The sequence below is a fragment of the Dermochelys coriacea genome, chromosome 2 (genome assembly GCF_009764565.3).
Source record: "Dermochelys coriacea isolate rDerCor1 chromosome 2, rDerCor1.pri.v4, whole genome shotgun sequence".
NCBI lineage: Eukaryota > Metazoa > Chordata > Testudines > Dermochelyidae > Dermochelys > Dermochelys coriacea.
This window is the reverse complement of record NC_050069.1, coordinates 207,434,329-207,447,564: the sequence shown is the minus strand read 5'-3', so window position 1 is coordinate 207,447,564 and position 13,236 is coordinate 207,434,329. Positions and strand designations below refer to the sequence as shown.

The 13,236-nt window shown below is 37.7% G+C and overlaps 1 protein-coding gene across 2 annotated transcripts in view; it reads left to right on the top strand.

The window, feature by feature from the left end:
- TAX1BP1 (Tax1 binding protein 1) overlaps positions 1-13,236 on the top strand; it is a 104,858-nt gene that overhangs the window by 65,311 nt on the left and 26,311 nt on the right. For both annotated transcript variants that reach the window (XM_038389785.2, XM_043509128.1), the window contains 6 exons: positions 2,521-2,748; positions 4,174-4,320; positions 5,547-5,640; positions 6,670-6,788; positions 7,783-7,908; positions 8,541-8,612. In XM_038389785.2, coding sequence (XP_038245713.1) covers positions 2,521-2,748; positions 4,174-4,320; positions 5,547-5,640; positions 6,670-6,788; positions 7,783-7,908; positions 8,541-8,612 — 786 coding nt within the window. The remainder of the gene's footprint in view (positions 1-2,520; positions 2,749-4,173; positions 4,321-5,546; positions 5,641-6,669; positions 6,789-7,782; positions 7,909-8,540; positions 8,613-13,236) is intronic.

Sequence of the window (13,236 nt, the reverse complement as noted above, 5' to 3'; positions counted from 1 at the left end):
GTTCACCTGCGCATCTACCAATGTGATTTATGCCATCATGTGCCAGCAATGCCCCTCTGCCATGTACATTGGCCAAACTGGACAGTCTCTACGTAAAAGAATGAATGGACACAAATCAGACGTCAAGAATTATAACATTCAAAAACCAGTTGGAGAACACTTCAATCTCTCTGGTCACTCGATCACAGACCTAAGAGTGGCTATACTTCAACAAAAAAGCTTCAAAAACAGACTCCAACGAGAGACTGCTGAATTGGAATTAATTTGCAAACTGGATACAATTAACTTAGGCTTGAATAGAGACTGGGAATGGATGAGTCATTACACAAAGTAAAACTATTTCCCCATGTTTCAGAGTAGCAGCCGTGTTAGTCTGTATTCGCAAAAAGAAAAGGAGTACCCGTGGCACCTTAGAGACTAACAAATTTATTAGAGCATAAGCTTTCGTGAGCTACAGCTCACTTCTGTAGCTCACGAAAGCTTATGCTCTAATAAATTTGTTAGTCTCTAAGGTGCCACGGGTACTCCTTTTCTATTTCCCCATGGTATTTCTCCCTCCCACCCCACCCCCCACTGTTCCTCTGATATTCTTGTTAACTGCTGGAATTAGCCTACCTTGCTTGTCACCATGAAAGGTTTTCCTCCTTTCCCCCCCCTGCTGCTGGTGATGGCTTATCTTAAGTGATCACTCTCCTTACAGTGTGTATGATAAACCCATTGTTTCATGTTCTCTGTGTGTGTGTATATAAATCTCTCCTCTGTTTTTTCCACCAAATGCATCCGATGAAGTGAGCTGTAGCTCACGAAAGCTTATTCTCTAATAAATTTGTTAGTCTCTAAGGTGCCACAAGGCATAGGTTGTTATGATCGCCCTGGTGTGGCCTCACCAGCCCTGGTTTGGCATGCTCATGAACCTGTCAGTAGCCCCTCCCTGGCCCCTGCCCAACCAACCGGACCTGCGGCTCTTACACCCCAACGTCGATTCCCTCCAGGTCTCTGTGTGGATGCTGCATGGCTGAACCCGGAGGAGCGGACCTGTTCAGAAGAGGTTCAACAGGTCCTCCTGAAGAGCAGAAAGCCCTCAACTAGACTGACTTAGCTGGCCAAGTGGACAAGATTTTCCCACTGGGGTCGTCCGAACATGGCATCTCTCCCTTGCATTCTTCCATACAGGCTATCCTGGACTATGGCACATTCTTCCATTAGAGCGCATTTTGCGGCCATCTCTGCTTTTTATCTGCCGATCTAAGAACAGCCTGTGTTCTCCTATGACATGATGGTTCAGATTCTTGAGAGGGCTCGAGAGATTTTTCCTGCAGGTATGGGCTCCTGTCCTGCAGTGGGATTTTAACTTGTTCCTCTGTAGGCTCACTGGCCCACCCTTTGAGCCACTTGGTTCCTGCTCCTTTTCCCACAGGTTGCGTTCCTGGTGGCGGTGACGTCAGCAAGACGGGTCTCTGAAATTAAAGCCTTGACATCAGAACTGCCATTCACGGTCTTCTACAAAGACAAGGTTCAGCTGCGGCCCCATTCGGTCTTCCTGCCAAGGGTGGTATCGACCTTCCAGATGAACCGGGGCATCTTCCTCCCCATATTTTGTCCCAAATCGCACAAGACCAATGAAGAGAGGCATCTTCATGCGCTGGACGTCCAAAGGTTTTACTTGGAACATATCAAGCCTTTCTGTAAATCAACTCCTCTCGTCATCGCTACAGTGTATAGGATGAAGGGCCTTCTGGTGTCCTCGCAGAGGATTTTGAATTATATTACCTCATGCATAAATACCTGTTACAACCTAGTGGAGTTTCTGTCGCCGCCAGTTGTCAGAGCCCACTTGACTAGAGCTCAGGTATCTTTGGCCACTTTCTTGGTGCACATCCCTATCCTGGACATCGGTAGAGCCGCAACGTAATCCTCTGCCCACGTGTTCACGACTCATTATGCCATCACTCGGCAGGCCATGGACGATGCTGGGTTCGGCAGAGTTGTGTTGCAATAGACATGTCCGTGAACTCCTACCCACCTCCGTTGGTACTGCTTTGGAGTCACCTAATATGGAATGGTCATGAACAAGCACTCGAAGAAGAAAAGACAGTTACCTTTTCCGTAACTGGTGTTCTTTGAGATGTGTTGCTCATGTCCATTCCACAACCTGCCCTCCTTCTCCACTACTCTTCGTTTCCTATGAAAAGGAACTGAGAGTGGGGGAGCCAGTGGCCCTTATACTGCACCATGTGGGTGCCAGAGCCAGTCCCCTATGGATACTGCTGAGGGGAAAAACTTCCAGCACCAGTGCATGTGGCAAGCGCACACACCTAACATGAAATGGACATGAGCAACACATCTTGAAGAACACCAGTTACGGAAAAGTAACTGTCTTTTACTTCATAATGTCTTTGCTAGAGCCAGGGAAATTTTGCTTTTTATTTGAAATGTTCAGATCTCATAACCATACCCATGCCAATGGGAAGCACTATATTCAAACATCAAGTTTTATTTTTTTTTCTTTCTTTCTTTCAGGAGGATGCAGATATTTTAAAGGAACAACTTCGGAAAGCTGAAGATCATATTCAAGCTAGCAAGCAGGAAGCTGTCTTAATGTCAAAAGAGCTGAGTGATACAGTAAATGTGCGAGATAAGACAATGGCAGATCTTCATGATGCTCGACTGGAAAATGAGAAATTGAAGAAGCAGCTTGCTGATGCTGTAGCTGAGCTTAAAAAAGTCACTCTTGTGAGAAATGAACAGGTAAAATGTTACTTTTTTTTTTTTTGTTCATGATCACAAAACCTGATGAAGTGAGCTTGTTTAGTTATAGCAGTTTTCAGTTTTGATAAAATCATGAAAACAAAACTTGTTTCTGGATAATTAATAAAACCTCTATCTAACCATTGATATTACTTGTAATTTTAAAGCATGTAAATTGACTAGGTGGTCTGGTTAAAAAAGAACATTCTTTAGTAGTTTTTTATGGGAATATTTAAAATATTTTTTCAGACATTCTTACAGACTAATACAGCAATATGATATCTGGATTATTTTAAATTGTCTCTTTTTAACTCCTCTGAATGTCTGTGGATCAGGTTGTTCTAAAATCAGTGCAAACGAGATAAGAACTACTGGATGGGATTCTTCTCTTGCTAAATTTTCTCTCCTCAGAAGAAAACTATACATCCGAAAGCTTATGCTCAAATAAATTTGTTAGTCTCTAAGGTGCCACAAGTACTCCTTTTCTTTTTGCGAATACAGACTAACACGGCTGCTACTCTGAAACCTGTCAAACGGTTCAGAATTTGTGGATCAAAGTGGATTTTTTGCTAAACTTTTTTAATAAGTAGTAATACATTAATATATTTAAAACCATCATGAATGGGTATATTATCCATCAGAGGTTGTTTAATCCAAAGCCCATTGAAATCAAATGGAAAGACTTGCATTGACTTCAGTTGGCTTGTGGCTATTACAGATAGGACTATTAAAATGGTGTGCCATCCTGAAAATTCATGCAATGTTGATCTAGGCTTCCAAAATGTAGCAAAAGCAACTTACCTTATTTTTCACTTTCAAATATCCCAGAATTCTTTATTATGAGGGTAGAGTTGAAAAGGTATTTATTACTTTACAACGTGTCTTTGAAAAGGATTCTCAGAAAAATTGGCCAGATTATCTCTGGTCCATTAAACCATTCAGGCTGCAGAAGGGAGTCAAATCTGAACAGGTGAGAATTACCCCAGTGGCTAAAGCTGAGTTATTTGGTTTCTGCAATAATTATATATCTCCACTCCAATTCTCCCACTGACATAGGGGGCATGGTGGAACACAATTGTGCTCTGCCAATTCTTAGTTGTATATAGTTCCTTCAGAACCATAGTCTGTTGCCATAAATTAGAATAGTCCCTAGAATGCTCAAACTCGTGTTGTGGTGGATGCAGATCATCTCACAGACCCAGAGATGAATGCCCTCTCACTCCATCACCACCTTCTGCTCAATGTGGCTCTTGTAGGACCTGTGTTCTTACAACCAAGAAAAATAATTAATCCTCCATCTCTCCCCCAAAAATCAAATCTTTCTCCATTACCACTGCTTGAAAACGGTTCTGTAGTATTGATTTGAACAAAAGAGAATATATTTTCTGATATTTTTTGTTTTGTTTTGTGGGGTTTTTTTTAAAGGAAATTTCGAACACAGTAGAGCAGGAACTGCGCAGAGAGGTTGAGGATCTGAAGCTTCGTCTGCAGATGGCTGCTGACCATTATCGAGAAAAGTTCAAGGATTGCCAAAAGCTCCAAAAACAAGTGAATAAACTTGTAGACCAGACAGTAAGTAGCATTGGAGAATCTATTTGATCTTTGTGACTTTTCAACGTTTGTTTAAAATTTGTTGTGGCAAACAACAATACATTTAAATAAGAATCAGAACATTGTGTGAGGAATGGTCAACGAATATAATATTTTCTGTAGTAGAGCCCAACTTATATCTATGATTCTGGATATCTGCTGTCGAAACCAAACATAGCATCTGAGTGTTTGGTATATGTAGAAAGCTTATTGAGTTTTTGTGATGTTATAAACTGGGTTATTTTCAAGGCATAGTATTCTTTTGCTGAGGCATCTTCTCTCGGCAACTGTGAAAGGGAGGAAATGGTGGCACTGCATTTTCATTCCTTCACTCATCTCCCCTGCAGAGAGGAAGGGAGAACTTGGGAGAAAGACTGTGTACAGAGATGGGTAAAGGCATTTCATGCAGCAACAGAACTGTGCATCTGCACCTCTTTTGTGTGCGTGCTTGGTTGCTTATTTTATCTATATCGATCTATCTATATTGCAGAAGCTACCTGATTCATATCTGCTATTTTCTGTATCATCCTGAAGGTCAATAGGGAATGAGTTATCAACCCATAATGTCTCTTGGTCTCCTGCCTGTGTCTTGGGATGTGGTGTATTATGTGTATGGCGTGTATATCTGACATCTGACTTCCAGCTCAAATGTTAGCTTAAAAAAAAAAAAGGAACTATAGTATCCAAGATCTGTCTTTTATTAATCTAGTCTATATTCATCCCAATTCATAACATAGATTCCAGTTTAAATTGGAATATTAAATTTAAATTTTTAAAGTTTAGCAGATATTCTGTGGAGATATCCATAATCTAGTTTGTAAAATAATTTTTATAATTACTGTTTTTGCAAGAAAATTATTATAAAATATGGCATTATAAAAGCAATAAACTGATCATATTTCAGGGTCGGTGGCAAAGATGCAGTGGAGATAGTATAAAGTGTGTATTTGATTCTTATCTCACCTTGATACCAGCAACTTTGAGTCCATTTCCAGTAGAAGATGTGAAGTCAGAGAAATATATTAGTTTGCTTTTTGTGTTTTTCTTTAAAGTTTAAACAAAAGCGGTGGATGGTGTACAGTTATCCACTTCTTCCAAAAGTAGTGAACTAAGTTAAATTTATAACATATCTGTGTTCTCAGCAGTTCACAGTAATTCTTGATTGATGTTTTCTTTGAATAAAGTACCAACAATTTTTTTTTCATAAGAAAACTGCAGGGAACCAACAGAAAGTGACAGATGCCTCAAACATTGAGACAGCTACTGCAGTCATTACAGATAAAAAGTTGACCACATCTCCAGGTATCAACGACGTAAACTTTTTTTAATGGTTTCTATTTGTTGGCCTCAAATAGAATATTTATTTGTGAAGTAATCTATAAAAGTACTTTTGTATATGAACAACTAGCTCTTGGTGTTTGGATAACCCAATGGAAACAGATTAGAAAAGTTTGAGAGCTTGCTCCTGCAAATACTTGTATCCATAAATATTCTCATTGGGTCTGCTCACATGAGTGAAATTTACTTATGTAAGTGTTGGCAGGATTGAGCCCTGACTTGGTGTTTAATCAAGAGCAATTATTACGATATACAGCATGGTTGGTTGGTTTTTTGTTTAGCTAATAAACAGAATTTCATTAAAAAGAAATCTCAATATGTGTACAGTAACATAACCTCCCTTCAGCCATGGCACAGTTACAGTTTAATATATTTTATTGCAAAATCAATGCTGGTAAAGTGTTCAGTTATCTGCAGAAAAGGACAAATGTGCATCCTAATAATTTATAGACATTAATGGTTTGCTAGAAAACGCTTGACTAGGTTGTAATTTTCATGGACTATCAAGCTTCCCACAAATCTAGCCTTCTAAGCATAAAGAAAGGAACATGTAATATGTCATAACACATACTGGAGAGAAAGTAAAGAGTTGCAATTTTGTGACATTTAGAATATTAAGCACTTTTTTAGAAGGGTAAAATATAAGTACCAATAATATTGTGCTCCGAGAATTAAGTTTATAAATGGTTTAATTTCTCAAAGGGATGTTCAACTCTCAACACTTTTTATGTGCTGTGGAATATTTTCTGTTCAGCATGGGTATCCAAACTTTGCCCAGTTGAGGGCCTCATTGACAAGAGCCTGATACATCTCATCTTAATATGCCTGAGGCCAGCAGAGATTGGGTCATATACCCATTGCTTCCAAGATGCATATTAATGTGTGACTTTGGCAAGATTTGAACTGCTGTCCACCCTTCACTCATTCCTGTTGCGCTGTCTTTATTTAAAAAACAAAGAACAAATGTTCATATTTTTTTTTCAATATTTGCAGCTAGCCCCATTTCACCTGATATAGTTTCAGAGTTTGCGGTAAAGGAGCAAGCATGTGAAATGAAGAAAGAAATTGCTGAGAAAACAGAGAAGTATAAGAAATGCAAGCAAATGTTATCAGTAAGTAAAGGGCTGCTTTGGAAAGTTGAACAGAAAGTAGCTACAGGGAATAAATCTCAAACGTTGAAATACTCTTCTCAGCCCCCAAGCTGTTTGTTCCCTTAATAGTCATTTATATAGCACAGATGTGATCATAATAGAAACTTTATCATAAGAAGATAACTTTACAGTAGAATTTTAGGACCTCATTGTTTTGGTGCTATGGTATTCTTTTTTGCATACTTGTCTGCTATTTTTGGGTGGAAGTGGAATGTCAGTAATTTATAAAGCAAATATTGTGATGAGAACAACCTGAAATGGTGGAATGGAAATCTCTGCAAAGAGATCTTCTTCGGCGGCAACTATTTAAATAAAGTGCATTCACTTGTTTCCATTAAGCTTACCACCCTATATTTCTTGTTTTCACAAAAATATTATGCTAATATGTTTGTTTACCGTGGTGTGACATGTGCAAGGCAATTGCATTCATTACTTCCTGTGGCGGGAGGGGCACGGGGGTCACATTTGTGTTTCATCATGACTTGTGTTGGTCATTTGAGTTACATGGAATGCTTTAAAGGAAACCTTTGCCTTTGGCCTTCTGAATGAAAAGCGCTCTGGGTGTTGGCAAAGCTCGCTGGAATGGGTTTTTTTTATTGAAGTGGATGTGAAACATCTTACAGAGTGGCAGCATGTTTTGAAGAACAGGAATAAAACTGTGTGTATACAGAAAAGGTGGAACAGATAAGGGGAGAGAAGAATAGCAGCTTGTTGAAGGCTCAAGGAGGAAAAGTATATTGGACCTCATTGCTATAGTCCCCAGTACTCTTGTCCTCTTCAAAGCCTTACCACATAAATAGGGGCCTGTAATCATCTACAGGGAAAGCCACCTGTCAGTTATGTAATTTCTGGGAAGCACTGAGTGTTGCATGGTCAGATAATTTAAAAAAAAAAAAAATTCTTAGATTTGTAAAATGTTAAGTGATTCATCATGATTTCTGTTATACTACTTTAGGATGAGAAGATGAAATGCAGTGTTTATGCTGATGAATTGGCCAAATTGGAGCTGAAATGGAAAGAACAAGTGAAAATCAGTGAGAGTGCAAAACTCCAGCTAGCGGCAATGGAGGACCAGTATAAAGTAAGTTTTACTGCCTACATGTTGAATAGGTAGAGGCACAAAGTAGAGCGTTGTGGAATCATACCCAAATTTAATAAGAATTCTTTTTGAGGAAAAAAAAGTTGTTTTTTTTAATCCCACCTACTGATGTACATGTGGGATTTTTGAGTAGGAGTGTGGGCAGGCCTGAGAACGACACCATCAAAGTAGATGGCCCCTCATCCGTGCAAATGCAAATCTGTTAGCAGGCTTCATCAGGATCAATATTTACCTCCCATTGCTAATCTCCTCCCTGGGAGAGATGTATCCCTTACCACTATCCTCATCATCACTTCTGCCCTTTCCCATTGTTCCCTAGCCATGTGTCTGAAGAAGAGTCCTCCTAATGTCCCGCTGCTACCAGGCTAAATGACATCGAATAAACACAAAGTGCTGAAAAACGCACACAGTAAACAAACCGAAGAAAATTAGAGAAATATTTTTTGCTAACTTCATTCAGTTGTAAAGGATGTTGCATGTAGTTATAGTAGGTAAAATATTTTCAGACAGAAATGTGATTTTAAATTGCTGAGTGTTTTGTGTATTTACAGCATAATACGTGGGGAAATGTTATACATCTGTAATCTAAGTGAAGCAAACTTCTTTTCATGTAGGTTCAGCTGGCAGAAAAGGAGAGAGCAATAAAAGAACTGATATCACATTTGGAGGTCTTCACCAGTGAGAAGGTACTGTAACCATTAGATGTTATGTTTAGTGGACTCTGGTACTTCATAGATTTCAAGGTCAGAAGGGACCATTCTGATCCTCTAGTCTGACCTTGTAATAATACAGACCATTGAACTTCCCCAAAATAATTCCTAGAGCATATCTTTTAGAAAAAAAAATTCAGTCTTGATTTTAAAAGTCAGTGGTGAAGTATCAACCCTGACCTTTGGAAAATTATTTCAATGTTTAATTACTATCACTGTCAAAATTCCCTTATTTCCAATCTGAATTGGTCTAACTTCAACTTCCAGCCTTTGGATCATGTTATACCTTTCTCCACTAGACTGCAGAGACCATTGTTAAATATTTTTCCCCATGTAGATAATTATAGACTGAATCAAGTCACCTCATAATCTTCTCTTTGTTAAACTAAGTAGACTAAGCTGCTTGAATCTCTTTCTGTAAGGCAGTTTTTTAAATCCTTTTATCATTCTCCAGGCTCTTCTCTAAACCCTTTCCAATTTATCAACAATCCTTGAATTGTGGACATCAGAAGTGGACATATAGTGTTTCCCCCAGTGGTTGTACCAGTGCCAAATATAGAGGTAAAATAACCTCTCTAGTTTTACTCAAGATTCCCCTGGTTATGCATGCCAGGATTGCATTAGCTCTTCCGGCCTCAGTGTCCTATTGGGAGCTCATGTTCAGCTGATTATCCGCCACAACCCCTAAATCTTTTAGAACCACTGCTTCTGAGGATAGGGTCCCTGATTCGGAAATATGGCCTACATTCTTTTGTTCTTAGATGTGTACATTTAACCTTACTAAAACACATGTTGTTTGTTTACATCCAGTTTCCAGGTGATCCAGATTGCTCTGAATGAGTCACCTGTCCTCTTCATTATTTACCACTTCCCTAATTTTTGTCATCTGCAAACTTTATCAGTAAGGAGTTTTATTTTCAAAATGTTGACTAGCATAGGGCCAAGAACTGATTCCTGCGGCTCCCCTCTGGAAACAGTCTTGATTGCCTGTTTACAGTTACAATTTGTGATCTATTACTTAGGCCTGGTCTATACTTGGGATGGGGGAGTTCAAAGTATCTTAGTCGAAGTATCTTAGTTCCACTTACCTTGCCGTCCTCACGGCGGCGAGTCAACCCCAGCGGCTCCCCCGTCGACTCCGCTTACTCCTCCTGCTGAGGTGGAGTACAGGCGTCAATTCGGGGATCAATTTATCACATCTAGACGAGACGCGATAAATCAATCCCCGATGGATCAATCACTACCCGCCAATCCGGCAGGTAGTGAAGACGTACCCTTAGCCAGTTTTTAATGCGTTTAGTGCCATGTTAATTTTATATTCTAGTTTTTTAGTCAAAATGTTGTGCACTGCCAAGTGAAATGCCTTACAAAAGTCTGATGCATCAACACCATCACCTGTATCGACCACACTTGTCATCTCATCAAAAAAAGATATCAAGTTAGTTTGACAAGATGTATTTTCCATAAACCCATGTTGATTTGCTTTAATTACATTATCCTCTTTTAATTCTTTATTAATAGAGTCCCAGATCAGCTGCATTGTAATCTGTCCTGGGATGGATGGTAGGCTGATAGGCCTATAATTACCTGAGTCATCCTGTTTGGCACAACATTATCTTTCTTCCAAACTTCTGGAACCTTCTCAGTGCTCCAAGACTTGTTGAAAATTAACATTAATGGTCCAGCAAGTCTCTCAGCCAGCTTTTTCCAAACTCTTGGATGCAAGCTATCTGGACTTGCTGATTTAAAAAATGTGTGACTCCAGTAGCATCTAACATCTTCTAGAAATACTAGTGGAATGAAAGAGTGTCATCACAATGTGATGAGACTATATCATCTATTTTCTCCCCAAATACTGAACAGAAATTTTTATTGAACATTTTTTTGCCTTTTCTGCATTATTACTGATCATTCTACTGTTTCTATCTAGTAGTGGGCCAACATTAGTGTCAGAATTCTTTTTGTTCTTTACAATGTTAAAAACTCCCTATTGTCCTTAATTCTTCTGGCCATAGATTTCTCCTTGTGTCCCTTTGCTTCCCTTAATCAGTTTTCTACAATTCCTTCTGATTTGTATTCATTACTAATGAGCTTTACAATGATTTTTAATCTTGTGATTAATCGCATTTAATTTTTTTAATCGTTTGATAGCCCTAATTTTTAGTTCTGTGGTCAGTTCCTCTTTATTTGTTAGGACAAAGTCTAATAAAGAATTCCCTGTGTTGGCTGTAACTCTTTTTGAGTTAGGAAACTGTCATCTATAATGTTTAGAAATTCTGGATTTTTTTAGTACTGGCAGCATGATACCTCCAGCGTATGTCACTCAAATTGAAGTCTCCTATGACCACATTTTTTTGTTTGTTTTCTTATACATAGATGCATAAAGAGGTGGTCATCCTGTTCCCTATTGTCATTTGTTGGTCTGTAGCAAACACCAACTTTTACCCCATCTTGTGCTTTAACTGTTAGGACATTGAGCCATAAGCATGTAAGATAATTTTATTCCTAGTTATCAATGACTTGGAACAGGTGGTGCCTCTTGACAGAGTACCACTCCCTCTCTCCCTTTGCCCAATTGATCCTTCCTAAAATCAATGGTTATTATCTATTTAATGTTCCATCATGCGAATCATCCCACTAAGTTTCAGTAATAGTAACTAGATAAAATGTATGTTAATAATGAACATTTCCAGTTCCTCTTGTTTGTTACCCAGGTTCCTAGTATTGGTGTATAGGCAATTCAAGAATTTCTTCTCTGCTTATCCTTTGATTTCTTGGTTTTGTTCTCAACATCTCAGTTTTTTGCTGAGAGTGCATATCTTCCCTCTTTTTACTGTCTCCCTTTTTGTTATTAGTTTAACTCCCTCCTGACTACTCTAGCCAACCTTGGTTAATTTGTTTGAGTACAGTGGGGAACAGTATATAGAGAAGACCACTCATAAAACATGTAAAGGTAAATTTTAAAATGCAGTAAAAATGAATTAACTGATCTTTAAATAATAAAAAATAATTTAATGGTGAGATTTCTATAAATAACTTCCATATTTATCAAAAAATAAGAATCCCAAACCAAACCAAAAAATAGTGAAACAGTCAAAACATCTGCCTTAATATTTGGAAATACTATGTTTAGAAATAAATGTTTTGTGCTGTAATAGAATTCCGGAATATTTAATCATATGCTGCATTTAATCTAGTGAAATTTGTAAGGCAGAATCTTTTTATATACCTGTTGTTTGTTTAGCATTAACTGTCATCCATTTACTTATAACAGAATTCTCTCTTTTTTCCTTAGAAATTGGGATAAATGGGTGTGTCAAATTCTAATCTGACATCTAAGAAGAACAGTGCCTATTCATATATAGTTTGATAAGTTATTATTTCCACTGTTTCATAAGGATTGTTTGTTATAACCAGACGCACGCATTCACTACCATTGTTGATTATTTCCACAAGCAGCCAGCAGCAGATTGACAGATGTTACAATGTGACCTTGGTGATGATCTCTTCAGAGTTGTAGTTTATCTAAAAGGACATTTGTATACCTTCTAATGCCATTCCAGATTTTTAAATAAGTGTTTGAAAATGAACTGCCACTTTAAAAAGCTGTCTCTCTAATCAAATTCAGTATCTGAATGATTAAAATTAAAGAAATCTATGCTGAAATATTAAAGATGATGTTCTAATGCTGAAAGTATATTCCGTGTTTTACAGGGCGATTATTCATAGGTGTTCTTATCCTACTTCCCAATACATCTTAATCACAGTATGATAATTTTTGCACGGCATTGCTAATGGGGAGAGTAATATTTGTTAAAAATATGTAAGTGCATTCATTCCATGTTACATGAATGAACCAAGATGGAAGAGAGGATGTACATGAGGCATTCAGCACAGCTTTTTATTTCATAAATAGTGACTTCAAAATAATTTCAGTATAGAGTAAACTAGTTGGAAAATGAGAATATTTAATTTATTTTTTTCTCAAAAGCAACCCAAAAATGCTGCTGTTACTGTTTTTCATACAAAGGAATAGCCAAATACATGGATGGTTTTTCTTTTTTTAAGTATGTCTGTACCATATTTCTCTAATTCATAGAAAAGTAAGTAAAAGTCAGGATTTTGATACGACTATTTATCTGGAGGGAATCATTTTAAACAACACACGAGGAGTGCAACTGTAAAAATATTGTATGAAGCTTATAAAAGCTTGTAATGTAAATATCTATAAATTTGCTAGAACAATTCCAAGGAAGAATCAAAGTGCTCTGCTAGACTGAAACCATGATTTAAAAGGTTAAGCATAGTACAGTAAACAGCTTTTCAATTTATACTCCATTATCAGTGTTTGTTTATAAATGTCACTAAACATAGCATGCTAAAAATGTTCATTTGTAGTCTCTTCAAACCTATAAAATTACTTAGTTTCTGTTTTATTTACATACTTATATAGCCTTTGATTTTTAATCAGTCTCTACCCTAGCAGTCCAGCTTATAGCTAAGACTATTTTATAGCAACTTTTACAAGCACTTTGATGTACATTCTATTTTAATCTTACGTGATGCTGGAATTAAAGTATTAAATGCCATCATGTTTTTA